Source organism: Gekko japonicus, unplaced genomic scaffold (genome assembly GCF_001447785.1).
Source record: "Gekko japonicus isolate JY-2015 unplaced genomic scaffold, Gekko_japonicus_V1.1 scaffold65, whole genome shotgun sequence".
Lineage (NCBI taxonomy): Eukaryota > Metazoa > Chordata > Lepidosauria > Squamata > Gekkonidae > Gekko > Gekko japonicus.
This window is the reverse complement of record NW_015165832.1, coordinates 2,061,220-2,077,518: the sequence shown is the minus strand read 5'-3', so window position 1 is coordinate 2,077,518 and position 16,299 is coordinate 2,061,220. Positions and strand designations below refer to the sequence as shown.

General features: G+C 41.1%; 1 protein-coding gene across 1 annotated transcript in view; it reads left to right on the top strand.

Annotated features, from left to right (window-relative positions):
* ANO1 (anoctamin 1, calcium activated chloride channel) overlaps positions 1–16,299 on the top strand; it is a gene marked incomplete at its 5' end in the record, with an annotated part of 133,859 nt that overhangs the window by 55,504 nt on the left and 62,056 nt on the right. The window contains 2 exons of the mRNA XM_015410856.1: positions 2,269–2,333; positions 8,514–8,648. Of these exons, the coding sequence (XP_015266342.1) occupies positions 2,269–2,333; positions 8,514–8,648 (200 nt within the window). The remainder of the gene's footprint in view (positions 1–2,268; positions 2,334–8,513; positions 8,649–16,299) is intronic.

The window sequence follows — 16,299 nt, the reverse complement described above, 5'->3', positions numbered from 1 at the left end:
ATCTATGAAGTCGATCTATGAAGGTGATATAAAAGTCGAAGTATAGGCCTGATGTGCAGCTATTTTCTGGCAGGCAACAGGAACAAAATTGCCCTGGTGAACATACAAAGTTTTTTTCCTGCAACCAGAAATCTAGATCAGTTTTCAATATTGTTTATTTACATGGTAAACATGAAGATCAAGGGGGTAGCCGCTCAGAGACCCCTTAGGGGGTTCGAGCGGGGTAGTAAGTTGAAATAAATAAATAAATAAATAAATAAAGGATTTGAATAATTCCATTTTGGAGTAGGACGTTCTACTCTGTGTAAGCCTTATTTGCAGTGAAGATTAGCCCTGCAGTCAACTTGTTGTTACCCTGACTTTAGCAAAGGTACAAATAAACTTTTAACTAAGTTGAAGATCTATCACTTAAGAGCATGACAGAATTTTAGTCATGTAGGTTTAGGACTTCTCAACCTTTTAAAATAATTTTGTATATTCATAATAAATGACAGCTAAATTGTGTTTAGTATCCAGTGTTAGGGACAGATGTATTTTTTATTAATAAACCATATTTGTTGTTACCCTCCCCTGAGAAAAGTTGCACATTGTTCCAGGCAAAGGAATTATATCTGATTTTAGCAACAGTGGTGTAAATCCAGAAGAGCTTTGTGACCTTAAAATATATTTTGGAGTTCATGCTCAGTGTACTGATTTAAGAGTTGAAAGCTCAAATGTGCCATTACTCTAATTCCTAAAGTAAAGACAGGAACATGTCCTGCTGCATCCAAAAGAACATTTCTGTTTCTGAGGAATAAACCTGAACTTGGTCAGAGTATTATCTGATGTCAGAGTATTATCTGTCATGTGGGAGTTGGAAATAAAAGGCAGTAGTTCATTCATCCACAGTCCACTTGTGCAGATATGGAGGATATTTACAAAACAGACCTGGTGGAACATCTCTTACATCCAGTAAGATTTCCCATATACTAACTTGAGCATATACTAACTTGGTTCAAACTGCAAAACAAGGGCCATTTTTTGGCCTCCCCTCTGGACAGCCCTGGCCTTGTGGTCAGTGGCTTGATGTCTGACAACACCATTTAGAAGGCTCTATCCAGGTGTCGCTACCAAGGCTACTTTTACTTCTGGTACTAAATTTTAACCGTCTGAATTTTTACGTGTCATTTGAATTTGATACTGTTATTGTCATGATTTTTATGTGACCTTGTAACCTGCCCTGACCCTGCTTGTGAGGAAGGCAGGATATAAATAAAAGAAAATAAATGAATGAATAAACAAACAAGCAGTCAGATGTTTCTAAAGACCTACTCTTAAGAAGGGTTCTGATTCTGGACTGATCTATGACACTATTGCTTTTTTATATTTTGTTCAGTTTTGTTTGTTGACAAAAATGGTAATAAAAATAAAATAAATTTTAAAAATTAGGTCACAAAAAGAAGGATTCTGTGTCAGAAAAAAGTTATGATTGAGTATTATAATTCAGATCCAGAAGTTACAAATCAGTATTATAATTAATCTATTATGCTCAGTAATTAATTTCACATTATTTGATTTGATAAATGTTTTAATAATGAGAATGCAGGAAATTTTAGATTCCTCTTCAACAAAGGATACAGCCTGTATAAACCTAATCAACAAATTTGTACCCATGTAGATACACACTAAGGGCTTTGGTGTACTGCAAATACAAAGAGTCACTGGAAAAGACAGTAATGCTTGGGAAAGTTGATGGCAGCAGGAAAAGAGGAAGATGTAACATGACATGGATTGACTCAATCAAGGAAGCTGCAGCCCTCAGTTTGCAAGACCTGAGCAAGGCTGTTAATGATCGGACGTTCTGAAACTCATTAATTCATAGGGTCACCATAAGTAGGAAGTGACTTGACAGCACTTAACACACACAAACACAATGACTGGATGGCAAGATCACATGAAACTGCCTTATACTGAATCAGAGCATTGCTCCATCAAAGTCAGTATCGTCTGCTCAGACAAGCAGTGTATGTCCAAGGTCTCATGCTGTGATCATTCACATCATCTACTATCTGGTCCTTTTAACCAATAAAGGATTGAACATGGGACCAGATGCTCTACCACTGAGCCACAGCCCCTTGCTGCTCAGGACGTAATGCAAATATATTGATAGATTAAAGAACAGAAAACCACAAGATAGTGACACCAGAGCACAGTGTGAACTCTATGGTTGAGGGAAAGAAGGAACTGCTTCCATGCACTTTTCTATTTCATTTTAACTTTGTTTTACAGCTCTTGTGTGAAGAATGGGCAAGCTATGGAGTTTTTTACAAGTACCAGCCTATTGACCTTGTGAGGTAAGAAGGATCTGAAATCCAATTCATATCTTCTTCATTAAACCCGTAACACTACCCTGCCCCTATCCTCTGTTAGTGTTTACATATTGGTATAAATGTGTGTTGCTGCTGTTGCAGGGCTCAAATTATTTTTATTTATTTATATTTAAAATATTCCTTGACTGAAAAGGCCCTTTCTCGGATTGCCACCCATGTAGCCTCTGATGGTGGAGGCATCTGGAGGGCCTCCAGAGAAGACTGGAGTAGATTGACAGATTCATATGAGAGTAGGTTGTCCTTCAGAGATGCCATATAGGGCCTTAAAGGTCAATACCAGAATTTTGGATTAGCCCAGAAGCAAATTGGGAACCAGTGCTGATGGAACAAGACTGGAGAGATATGGTGCCTATGACCCACTCCAGTCAGCATTCTGGCCACAGTATTCTATACCAGCTGAAGCTTCTAGACAGTCTTCAAGGACAGCCCTGCATTGAACACATCTTGGTAATCTAACCTAGATGTTATGAGGACATGCACCACAGTGGCATGATCTTTCCTGGCTAGGAACGACTGCAGCTGGCTCACCTGCCAAAACTGGTGAAAGACTCCCCTGACCACTGCTATCATCTGTTTACCTAACAGGTCCTGGGAAATTATCTGGAAAGCATTGTGTGTGTACAACATAAAGCGATGTCTTTGTTTTCTTCTATGATGCTGGTCTTTCCTAAACTTGTTGTTTCCTATGCCACGATTGTGCTTTCTCTCTCCCTCAGCTTCTGCTTAAAGTACCTGCCTTGTCTGTTTGCAGGGGTCTTGTTGTAGAAAAAGAGCTGCCGGAGCTCATTAGCATAACTCATTAGCATAACTTATTTGCATATGCCACGCCCCCTGACATCACCGGAAGTGACAGAAGGCCACACCCCCTGACATCACCGGAAGTGTGTCAGAAGGCCCGGCTACTTACCCTCCTGCTTCATCCTCATTCCGGGGTAAAGAAGGGGGCGGGGCTTCACCACATGACTGCCCCGCCCCCTAGAGGTTCTCTTCCGGAGCTCCGTACCTGAGAGCTCCCCCCCGACTAGAGCCCTGTCTGTTTGCCCTCTCCATGCTGCCTCATCTGGGACTGTCAGATTGCAGCCTAGAAATTTACCTCTAATGGGGAGGCGGGGTTTTGGTGCGATGAGAAGGGTCGCACCGGGAAGCTCTCCCGAGTGTTGACCGGATTGCCGGCTTCCTTAGAGGGGTTCGAGGGCTCCCAAACTCCAATGAGTTCCCCGTAGAGGAGCTCATTGCAAGGGGCAAGTGGGCGGAGATCTGAATGTGCCCTGACACAAGAGCTGGCTGAGTGTGCCCATGCAGACATGGCTGTGCGTAGTCGTGACTTCCCCGACCGAGGGGGGAGAAGCTGGGACCCCATCCATAACACTGATGAAGTATAACACCATGAGTACATCTTAAAGCAACAATATCAGAAAATCTACTACCCATTGTTAAAGCCACTTTAAAGTTTAAAAAGACAATTGAATGGAGGGGTAAAGAATTCACTTCCTGCCCCCCTCCTTCTTTTCTGGCAGCTACGAAGAGAATTCAAAACAAGTTCTCAAATAGCCTCTTGGGCAAAGAAAATAAAGAGAAAGTTCTTCTCTAAGACTGTATTTTGTGGAATATAAAATATAAAACTGGAGAAAAACTAGTTGACTTTGACACTGAATCTTGGTGAAAAGAAACGGAGTCTTCCCCCCCCTTTTTTCCCCGTTGTCTGGAAATAAAAAGAAAGCAGCTAGAACAACATGAAGACTTTCTAAAGCATTACACCAAAGCCACTGAAATAAGGGCTAAAGTTGTTTATACTTTAAATAAATGGAATAGGAAGACTTGATCTTTCAAGGGGAAAAAGAAAATTGGACTTTACCCTGATTTTCTCACTTATTACCTTCCCATAACGATTTTGTGTTTTTCTTTGCTGAAACTACGGATCTCCATTTTGTTCTGATCTCAATGTCTTGAAATGTAAATAATAGATAACATTCTTGACTTATGTTATGACTATAACAGTTGTTGATACATGCTTATTATTGCTGATTATATCCTTATTAGACGTGGTGCCATTATAAAACTTTGTTGGAAAATATTTCTAGAGATTCTTTGGTTTTAACACGTTGTTGAAAAAATGGATGGCACAGATAGACTTCAAACAATGCCAGAGGCTTTATTTTCAGATACAATGGAACTTATAAGCAATGAATTATTACAGGTTTCCCTAAAGAATTTGCATATTTTAATTCAAAACACAGCTATGGTAGTTATAAAGAGGGCAGTCAAAGAAATTTTTTCCCTAAACAAGAAGAAACAGAAATGCTGATGCAACAAACTAAGAAGGAAGCAGTTCAGATAACCTGCAAAGAGGAGGAAAAAAGACATGACTGTGTATAGGATATTGAGGAAACCTACAATTAAGATGACATGATCAACAGAATGGAGTTCGCACCTATAAAAAGAAAAGAAACTTCCACAAATGTGTATCAGAGACTTTATAAAAGAACCATCAGTGATGAAATAGCCAAAGTAAGAAGTCACATGTCACCTCAGAGAGACAAAAGAAACCAACACTCAGAAGATTTCTACACTTATAAGGGGAAAAGACACAAAATTAAGACTTTAAAACTTAAGAGGAGAAATCAGAAAATCAAGAAGAGGAAAGCTACAAAAGGGATGGGAAACGTCTGAGGGAATTTCTGAGATTGATAATGGAGTAAGAACATTACATTAATATCCAGGAGAGAATAAAGAATTATGCCTTTTTATATATCCAAAGAAAGAATTTAACAATATGTTTAGACAACACCTATAATACCAGAATAAAAGAAACTGTATACTTATATATTTGCAAATATTATATGATAACCGTAGGTGGGAAAATGATGTAGAATTAGTTAATGTATGAGGTAGTTTAATAGAGGAAAAGAAAGACTGAAATGTTGTATCCCAATTTAATGTTTGTTTGTTATGAAAATAAATAATTGTTATATAAAAAGAAATGTACCTCTAATGAAGTGGAAAGTGCCCATTCCCCCTTTCCCTTTTTCCCCCCATTACATGCTTCTCTTTGTAACAAAGAGACATCTTGGAACTGAGCCACTGGTTAAATAGGGTGGACAACAGGACAGAGTGAGGGTCAGAAGTGGGAGGAGAAACCATGGTTGCTTTCTCTGCCCTTTAATAATTGGATTCAGCTGTGAAGAGTGAATCTCGAGGTTGCAGCCTGGCAACCTTAGCTTCATCTCCAGCATGAGATAACTTGGCTAGGAGCAGCCACTGTTATGCAAACCCATTCTGTCCTTTTCAGTGGCTCCTGTAGAATTGCTACTGAATGTTTCTTTCTGTTTCTGTGTTCCCTGACCCTTTTTCCTTCCACAATTTGTTTTAATGTTGCAATAGTCCAAAATTGGGCTTTGCAGCTGGAATATGTTAATAGTTCACTTATTGAAAGCTTCACAGAAGAAAATCAATGATGACATTTTCCCCCTCTAAACTCCCTCTTCATGAAAGAATGTAGCTGCCAGACATTCCCAAACTATTACAAAGTCTTATACATCACATTTATCTGTGCAAAGTAAAGCAAGACTTTGACCCTTTGCTTGGTATCTGACTCATTTATTGCTCTTGCAAGCACATGAGATCTTGCATGGTCAGTGCACTAATAGGAAGACAAGTGAGTAAGCATATTGGCAATCCTATAGTTATCAAGGGAGGTATCAAGAAAGAAGGGCAAAGCACCATCCCACTATCCGATTCAGGTATGAAATAATTGTTTTTTTAAATGCCACATTAAAGGTTTGGGATTCCAGAAGAGCACATGTAACCCCGAAGATCTCCCAATTGTCATCTTACACTAACCAACCTTGGTTTCCTCCAGGCACAGAATCAGGAACTTTTAGGGATTGGACTGCAGCTGGTCTAACATGTCTTCTGGATCTAGTTAAAAAAGGGAAAATACTAGATAAAATCCGTTTTGAAGAACTGATTGGAAAACAAATTCCCTGGTTCTGCTAAAGAACTTGACGGAATGTTTAGCTCAAGAAGATACTTTTACAAGTCCAAAAATGGAGTTTGAGACTTCCCTGACTATATATGATTCCTCAATGAAAGGACTGCTCTCCAAAATTTATAAGACTCTTTTATCTGCAGAAGGTTCTCAATCCATACCTTGCCAAAAAAATTGGAGAGCAGATCTCCAAATGGATTTACAGCAATCACATTGGCTCAACATTTGTAACTCTCCTGCAAATTCCTCAAGAGTTTATAACATCCGGATGACCTCATTCAAAATCATCAACACATGGTACCTCACATCAAAAAAGCTGAATCGCATGAACTCTAGATATAACCCTTTGTGCTGGAAGAAATGCGGCTCCCATAGCCACATACCTCCACTGCTGGTGGGAATGCCCATTCATCCAGCAATTCTGGCATGAAGTCATATCCCAAATCAATAAAATTACTAGGCAATTGCTCCCAGCCACACCACAGCTCTTACTTCTAAATCTTTGGGACTCCTCCTCTTGGGATGATTCACACAAAAATCTTACCTCCATCCTTTACCTGGCTGCTTCTTGCTCTGACTGAGGGCTGCTGGGAGCAGGGGGTGGGGCTTGTTACATGTGCCCGCCCCCTGGGCTCTTTACTGCCGGAGCTCTGCTCCTGTGCGCTCCTGCAGGAAATGACCCCTGGTTGCACTGTATTGCAGCGACCATCCTTTTGCAGAGGGGCTTTCGTGATCTAAGGGTGCCCAAATGCTTGTGGTTGCAAAAAAAAAAAAAAGAGCCAGAAAAATTGGCTCCCCCCAGGGCTTTTTTTGTAGAAAAACCCCAGCAGGAACTCATTAGCATAACCGGCCACACCCAACAGCAGAAACCTATTAGCATATTAGGCTACACCCAACAGTGCAACTTATTAGCATATTAGACCACACACCCATGCCTTCCCTTGGCTTGCCCAGGCACTCTTGGCTATGGGGAGCCCGGGCAAGCCCCCCCTTGAAGGGGCAGGAGGCAATTTAAACTGCATTCCTTTGGGTTGCCTGGGCACCCCATTGCTGAGGGAACCCAGGCAAGCTGGCCCGTGTACAGGCCAGGGAAGGCACGGGGAGGCATTTAAATGCCTCCCCAATCCTTCCAGGGCCCCCTGCCTCAGAGTCACCAGGGGGGTCACTCTCCAGGCCTTCCCCCTGTAGCCACGCACACACAGAGGTTTTGGCTGTAGTGGGTGTGGCCAGCTCTGAAGCCAGCCGGGACGCCGGTCCTGTGCGTTCCTGCCCAAAAGTAGCCCTGTGTGTGTGTGTGTGTGTGTGTGTGTGTATATAAAGAGAGAGAGAGAGAGAGTTAGTTTTATTAGTTTTTCAAAAGTGAAAGAAAAGAAAGCAACAGCTACAAAGAGAGAAAGACTAACATACAACAAATATGGAGTCTGTACTCATTGTAACTACTTAAATTTTGCACAAAGATAGAATCACTGTTATGCACCTAGATCAGTTTAACATTTTAGCAAATAGAGGTTATGTTTTAAATATTATGTTACACATTTTGTGAGATAGTCCTCAATCCATTTATAGAGTCTTAACCAGTTCTTCTCAAAAATGTCTTCTTTTTTATCTTGTAATTGTAAAGCTAGTTTGTCCATTTCTGCTGTTTCCAGTAATTTATAGATTATTTCTTCTTTAGATGGGACTTCTTCTTTGCATATAAAATTCTAGCCATAGTTATGGTAAGAGAAAATATGCAGATTAAAGGACTTAAAATTAAAGGAGAAGAATATAAATTGCAAGCATTCACAGTGTGCTGTTATTCTGATTGTTATTCTTGATTCCAATAAAGTTTCAGAAAGAAAGAAAGAAAGAAAGAAAGAAAGAAAGAAAGAAAGAAAGAAAGAAAGAAAGAAAGAAAGAAAGAAAGAAAGAAAGAAAGAAAGAAAGGCAAAGCTGTGCAGTAAGCAGGGATAGATGGCTGACATGGTGGTTCCAGCCCTGGATCAATTCCAAGGAGCATGCAAAACAGAATCCTCCAAAGGGAAATGCATTCCAGCTTATCAAGAGGGCTTATTTTCCCCTTCAAACTCAACCCTGCTGTGATTCATAGGTTTAGCCATGATATACTTTAAGAAATAGTAAACATTACAATGTTTTCCCTCTGCCATGTATTTCAGGAAGTACTTCGGTGAGAAGATTGGCTTGTATTTTGCCTGGCTGGGAGTTTATACACAAATGCTTATTCCAGCTTCCATCGTAGGGATTATCGTGTTCCTGTATGGTTGTGCAACAGTGGATGAGAATATACCAAGGTAAACATACACATACATGGGTCTCCGGGGTCCATGTGTTTCAAAGTTTTGATCTGTGTTGTGAGAAAGGATTAGTCATACTAGCTTTACAAGCCTCAAGTTTAAGACTGCAGCCCCCATCTTGCTACAATCTATGCTATGCACTTCAGTTCAAATGTTATATGACCCCAATTGTCACATGAAGTTCTTGCTATTTTGAGGTTTCCTTTTCAGTGGGAAGGTAACAGCATTCCGTGCGCCTTGGTGTTTAGTCATGCCAGCCACATGACCACGGAAATGTCTTCGGACAGCACTGGCTCTTCGGCTTTGAAACGGAGATAAGCACCGCAACCCTAGAGTCGGATTCGAGTGGCTTTCGAGCAAGGGAACCTTTACCTTTATGTTCTAGCTATCACAGATGCATATACTCTGCCACATTGGTAGAGCTGTTTGTATGAGGTGTGGGAGGCAACAGTTTCATGTCAGGTTGCCTACATAAGGTAAGATCTAGTGTGTGGACAAGAATGCAAATCTAGAATTGGCCTTCTAGAATTTGATAGAACAAAACTGAAATATAAGCCATCCATAGTTTCTATTCATCACCATCCTCTGAGTGCACAAGGAAGACACCAGACTTTAGGCTGACCTCAGTAAACTTATCAGTTTACCTGTTTTATATCTCTCAAGAGTCATTGTTCAGTGTGACTGCTTTTTAAACTTTCAGATGCTTAAATGAAATTAGATCAATATTGGCTATGGATAGTAGAATGAAGTTAATAATATATATATTAGCCAAGTGCTGCACCAGTAGCACAATTGTATTTTATGGAAGATGGTTGGTTTTATTTAACATTGTTGCTTCTTTTTAAAATTTGGTTGAGGATATTTGTATAGAATAGCAAAACAAAATATTGTATACATAGAGCTTTAAAGGATGTGACAATGAAATGCAGAACTTACCATGACATATGTTACAGACAGTAAATGGTTAAAGCTGCAGCCTGGTCTGAGAAACCTGAGTGACAGGGGATTCAAATGGAATTCTTCAGTTGAGAGAGTCAGTTAGGAGTGGCAGTTGAGAGCTGGCAGTTAAGAACTGACACTTAATACGGAGAGGCTAAGAGACTGGGAAAAGGGTCAAGAAGGATCCTGAGTTAGGGAAGTAGGAAGCATAGCCCATCCCTAACAGGTCTGAGAGAAATAGCTCCTAAAATATGGGGGTGATCCCTACCCAGTGGATAAGGAAGGAAGCTGGAACTTGTGTGAATGTTCCTGTCTTCACCAACTTTAGTGTCTGTTAGACCAAGAAGCTTATGCTAGTCTAGGTACAAAAAACTGCCAAGAAATATCTCTCCTCAAGTTTTAAAGACGTATCTGAATAACAAAAACAGTGACTTTGTTTGTGACAAATTATCTGGTATTTATTTTTATACAAAGTTACTTCATTCCTGTTGCCTGTTCACCTCATAAATCCTATACTTGATTCTTACCTGGCCATTTCCCCACAAAGTGAAATAGAACAGTTGGTTATTTTTGATTTACCATCAGCCTCTCATGTACCATTATCAAACCAGGTAAAAAAGGAAGGATTTTAGTCTTTCCCCTCAGTTCCCTAGGCTGGGTCAGCATCTAACAATATACATTCAAAGGACAGCCAGAGAAAATCAAAGGGAAATGGTGCTGCTCAGCAAAGAACAAGATAAATGGAAACCCTTTGAGGGAGGGTGAAATCATCATAACATACTATAAGAAGCAGAAACCATAATGTAAAATTTACAGTGCTGGACTTAGTTTACTTTTAGCACCAGTTCCTAATTTAGGCTTGGACCCTAAGAACCACACATATCCTTCTTGATACAGGAGCTGTGCCCATCAAGGAACTACCCTAAACGTTATGGAACAGCATATCTGTGTCTATAGCTAGAGGGGAAAATACATGGAAATTGCAGTCACACTTCAACTTTCAGAGGTGTTTTCCACTCAGAGGAGGGATGAGATGTATTCAGCCCTCCATCTCCTATTTACAAGCTATTCTGTTCATTGCTGAGAATGAGGTGGGGGGGATTTTGGACCAAAATAATTCAGACTGCAGATCATCAGGCATACATTTGAATTCTCAGATTCCTGAATGTGCATGAGGGAGAGGGCTGAATCAAGTCTTTCTCATGCTAATTTACACATACTTTGAACATTTTATAAATATACTAGCCTGATAACTGTGCTTCGCTATGGTATTTAACTTCCATAAATCCAGTTATAATACTGATGATGCAAAGTTTGAAATGTAACATTTGTTGTAGGAATTCTAATGGAGAAGATTGTAGTGTAAAAAATGAAGTGAGACATACATACTTTTTCTCTCTCTACTGAAGGACTTCTCTGTAGACTGCTGGGACGAGCTCCCTCGTGGCTTTAAGCACTCTGCAACCACTGCTGTACCTGACAGACAACCACCTGTTAGGTGTAGGAGATGGGGGGAGTGTGTTGGAAGCCATCAGAGAGGCTGGGCCAGCAGCATCGCTAAGGTGATCCTGCTGGGGCGGCGTCCCTGATGGATTAAAGTACCCTGGTCCTGCTTCTACACCTGACAGACACCTGCCTGTCTGGTGTTTGGGGGGATCATGTTTAAAGGCATCAGGGAGGCTAGGCCAGCAGCAGGGCTAAGGCAATCCTGCTGAGCAAACCTCCCCGGCGGCCATAAGCATCACACCTCTTCTCCTACACCTGACAATCACCTGCCTATCCAGTGTAGGAGGGGAAGGGGGGAGGAGTATTAGAAGCTACTGCGGAGGCGGGGCTGGCAGGATCACTAAGGTGTTACTGCTCGGGCAGTAACACCCTCGTGGCTTTAAGCACCCTGCAACTGCTGCTGCACCTGACAGACAACTGCCTGTCGGGTGTAGGAGGGGGGAGCATGTTTGAAGCCATAGGGAGGCTGGGCCAGCAGCTTTGCTTCACCTCACAGGCAGTTGGCCACTCCCGATTTCCTCAACTGTCATTAGCTCTCTGTAGTCCCCTGTAACTGGGTTGGGTTTTTTTACCTCAGAACACAGAGCTCTGCAGCTGACCAATCAGAGAGTGGGGAGTGCAAGGAGGCAGCAGCCTGGCAGCCGCATAGGAATCAATGGGGGGAGCACATTTTATCCCTTTTGACCCACTTAGGAGTCAAATTTCTTAAAATCCCTTCTTAGCAAGCATCTATGTCATGGTAGGAGTGCTTTCTCCGAATTTCATGCTTCTAGGTCCAGCAGTTTGGCCTGGGCATTGATTTTACGGTGAGGGGACTTTCTTTTATATATATAGATGAAGCTACCTTATAGTGTCTGTCAGTATTTTATTTTTTGGCTGGTGGCCATGGGCCACCCACAGTCTGAAGGAGGGATGTGTACTTGAAAAGATTCTGAATTATTCGAATTTCAGGAAGGGTATACATACCAGTGTTCCAGATTATTCAGGTGCCATTTTGGAATTCAGATTAAAAAACTTTCTGAATTCTAAAATTTTGGAGGTCCATTATTCACTATGGGGGACTATTTGGAGGGGAGGAGTGTTTCAATCAAATGCCACTAACATTGAAGGGAACCTATTCCTGCCTGTCCACTAAAGACACCTCCCCCAAGTTTCAAGCAAATTGGATTAAAGGGTCCAATTCTATGGGCCCCTGAACAAGGTGCTCCCAGCCATCCTACTTGTCTCCTTTGTTCCCTATGGGGGGAAATGTCCAGGCTTTCTCCAGTGCAAAGAAGCCAATAACTAAGTGCACAAGAGCAGCCACTGGCCAAAACCTTCCAAAATGAAAACAGAATTAACAAACCAAACAAAACCAATGTCAAACCAGAGAATCCCAATGAACCCACTGTCCAATGTGGCAAGCCAAACACAATCAATTTCAAAACAGAGAATCCAAGCCAACTCATTTTAAGGAAAGGACACTGTTACAAACCCAACAGAACCATTGTCAATCCATAGAAGCTAAGCAGAACCCAGGGCCAATATGGCAAGCTGAAGAGAACCAGTGTCAAACCAGAGAATCTAAGCCAAACCAGGGCCCTTTCTGCATTCTCTTTTTAATCCATGTTCACTGCAGTGTCCTCCAAGCAATTCTGCACTGAAATTGAATTCAACCTTCTTTTTAAGCCAGGTTTTTTTCCCCATCCTGCACTAAAATCCAGTTCAACCTTTTTATTCCATTTTTTTTCTCCATTCTACATTACATTACTTCCCTTCAGTAGTCAACCCGGTTTCAGTCTGCTGTTGCCCTAGGTTATTTGGATGCTGTTTTGCTATGGACTTAAATTGCCTCAGCTCGGACACTGAGAAAATCCAGAGGGGCAGGCAAATGCAGAAAGGGCCCAACCTAGCAAACCAGTACCAAAGCAGGCAGCCAGACCTGACAAAACACACACACACTCACTAACATCATTTCCCCAAGGAAGGCCTCAGAAAACAGCGGGGTTGGGCACCAGAGTTCTCCTCTGTCTGCAGTCTGTAACCACCACTGGCAGCTACCCATCACCACTGGTGTTTCTGTTCCCTTCCACCCCTGTTCCCTTCCACAAAACAGCAGTATGAGCTCCATTTTAGGTGATTTTGTGGGATGTGCTAATTTTAATAGAGATATTTATCTACTATCCTAACGGCTCTTGTTCCAATCATATTTGTATGCTTTTTTCCTTTATGAGAATGGCAAGAATGACATTTTCTGGCATCCTCTGTATTTCTTTTCTGAACAGAACTGTACTGAGAGGTACTGGATCCAGCTATCACCATCGCCCCATACAGCACAGCAACTAGGGTTCAGTTGAAAGTGTTTTAGAGCACAATTTAGAATGTGGATTTTATATAGTGCGAATCAAACTGGCTAACTACCCTGCTGTTTTTTGTTTGCTAGTTTTGTTTTAACATTTTTGTTTTAAGTTTGGGGAAGAGCTTTTGTTCCTCAACTCCCCAACACAGACTGAGAGAATGCAAGCACATGCTCACTTCACTCACTGTCAAAGTTCAGTGCTGGGTAGCTGTCCAGATGTCATAAGTACAAAACAACTGTGCCTTCACATGATCCCTGGAAGCCCTAAACAGGGAGGGTACCACATTGTTGCTCAGCATGGTGCAAGCATGTATCATGTACCAGGGACGGGCATCTTGGAGCAGCCTGCAGAACTGACAATAGAAATGGGCTATCTGTGTAGCACAATCTTTTTGCCAATGAAGTGAGTGATCCTCTGCTCCGGCCACTTCTGCCAACTCTTGGCAGTCTAGTGCCAGCTGTGTCAAACAGCTCCATTAGAGATAACTTGGCATCCTTTCTCTACAGGAGATCTGCAGGGCAAAGCACCAGAGGGATTCATCTCTTGGCTGGGTGGCAGCTGCACAGCCACTTCATCAGCCTCTCTCCACCTGAAGAAGCACCGTCTGCTGGTGCTTCCTTAAATGCTTCTTGAGCCCAGACGCAAATAGACTCCGGCTGCAATCTGCAGAGTTCCCTCTAAGCTGTGCTAGGGGGTGCTGCTGCACAAAATTTTAGCTCCAGCTCAAGGATTTTAAGGTTCTGCTCACACTAAGGCATTTTCCCCTCATTTGGAAACAATGGAGGATGGGGGCACCTCCTTCTGAGGCCCATAGAATTGTACCCCCTGCTCCAATATTTTTGAAACTTGGGGGGTGGTTAGGAGAGGCACCAGCAGCTATGCTGCAAACTTGGTGTCTCTACCTCAAAAAACACCACCCCCAGAGCCCCAGATACCCCCAGATCAATTCTCCATTAGAGCCTATGGGTCCCATTGATTATAATAGTCTCCATAGGCTATAATGGAGCCCAAAAATAGATATATATTTTTGCGCACCCATTATGCTTTTCAGTATGATTAGTAAGTTGCCTTGAGTCACAGGGAAAATGGGATATAAATATTTGAATAAATAAGTAGTTTGGGCAGGTTGATAACATTTAAGCAAATTCCTGTTTGTTAGATTACGCAGGGTCCTGACAGTGATTGTTCCACCTCTGTTATACTTGACCTGTAATTTGTCATATTTCACTAAAAAACAAACAAACCCAAAATAGACTGCAAGAGTTTTCCCCTCATAAGTGCTGGTATGTTTTCTAAGGCTCAGCTCAGGGCAACAGTCTGAGGTCAGGTCTACCAATATAGTGGAAAGGGGAAGGTAGACCTGTTTTCTGGAGGCCTGGTCTACCCCCATAGAGGACAACATTTTCTGTAAAGAAATTTGACTTGATTCTGTTTTCTCTTAACATGTTTAAATTATTCTTAAAATATAGTTTAAAAGAATTCATATTGAGATTTTACAAGGTTATAGAAATAATCTAAAAAACTAATTTATGCAATAGTCAAATGTAGACTCGCTCACAACTTTAATGCTATTAACTTTTTTCACTCACAAGGTAGAATTTTTGCTCACAGCACTGTGGAGCTTAGAGGGAACATTGGCGTCAGGGCTGCTTTTTATGCTCTTTCCCCATGCTCAGAGATCCATGGAGGGCTATCAGAGAATTGTCATAATTGGGCAGAGAGTTCTAGTGATCCCTCTAATGTCTGATCCCATTTTCTGGAAGCCTTAAAATGCTGGCCCCAAATATTTCTGAATATTTTTGGAACTTTTGAGGACCTGATTATTGATATTCCAGAAAATCCAAATATCAATCTGGATACTCAAATATATCCAAAATATATTGATAGGGAATTTTTCACATATATATTTGGAACAGACATATCTAAATTCACATCTGTAGTCTGAAGTGGTAAAGTTTTGGATTTTATCAACGTCATCATTCTTTGTAATATGTAGATCAGTTGTCTATATGTAATCAGTCACCCATCAGACCACACTGTGTTCTTAACATATCTCTAATATGACACACCAGTATAAACTGTCAGCAGAGTTGTATGGAAAATCCCTTTTTGCCAAGGGATTGTTCTTAAATGAAGACCAGAAAATATGCTTCTCATTCACTTTATTTTAGATCAGCATTTAAATGTTTTCTGGAGATTTCTCTCCTGAAGTCTAGAATAATCATGAATACCTCACTGATAACAGACATGATGACCTGACTGATAATAGACATAATAAAAACAGACATTTTAGTTTACTTGTGGTTGAAATCTTTATTACTGAGCATCATGGTTCAAGAAGGGTGTTGACAGCTTGGAAAGAGTTCAGGAAAGATCAGCAAGGATGATAAAGGACTACAAGGGAAATCACATTTAAAGGGATGACCCAAGTTGAAAGATTTAGGAGAGTGCTTACAACCTGGAAGTATTTATAAAGGGAGGGAGGGAGGGAGGGAATATCTGAGGATTAGAGAAAGAGAAATGGTCGGAAACCATGAATTAGAACCAGGATGGCATAGTAATGGCATACAGATGGTTTAGGCTCTTTTTGTAGCAGGAACTCCTAGGACCAAACTGGAATAACAAGCTTGGCTTATATGGTAACTATTTGTTTGGGTCTAATTCCAGGGGAAAACATAGTGAAGGATATAAATATATCAAAATTGAAGATAGATGGGCTCCTTAACATATCTACCTGTCTATCTCCAATTTTGATATATTTCCTTCACTATGTTTTCCCCTGGAATTAAACACAAACAAACGATGACCATATAAGCCAAGCTTGTTATTCCAGTTTGGTCCTTGCATCTGTTAAACACTTTTAT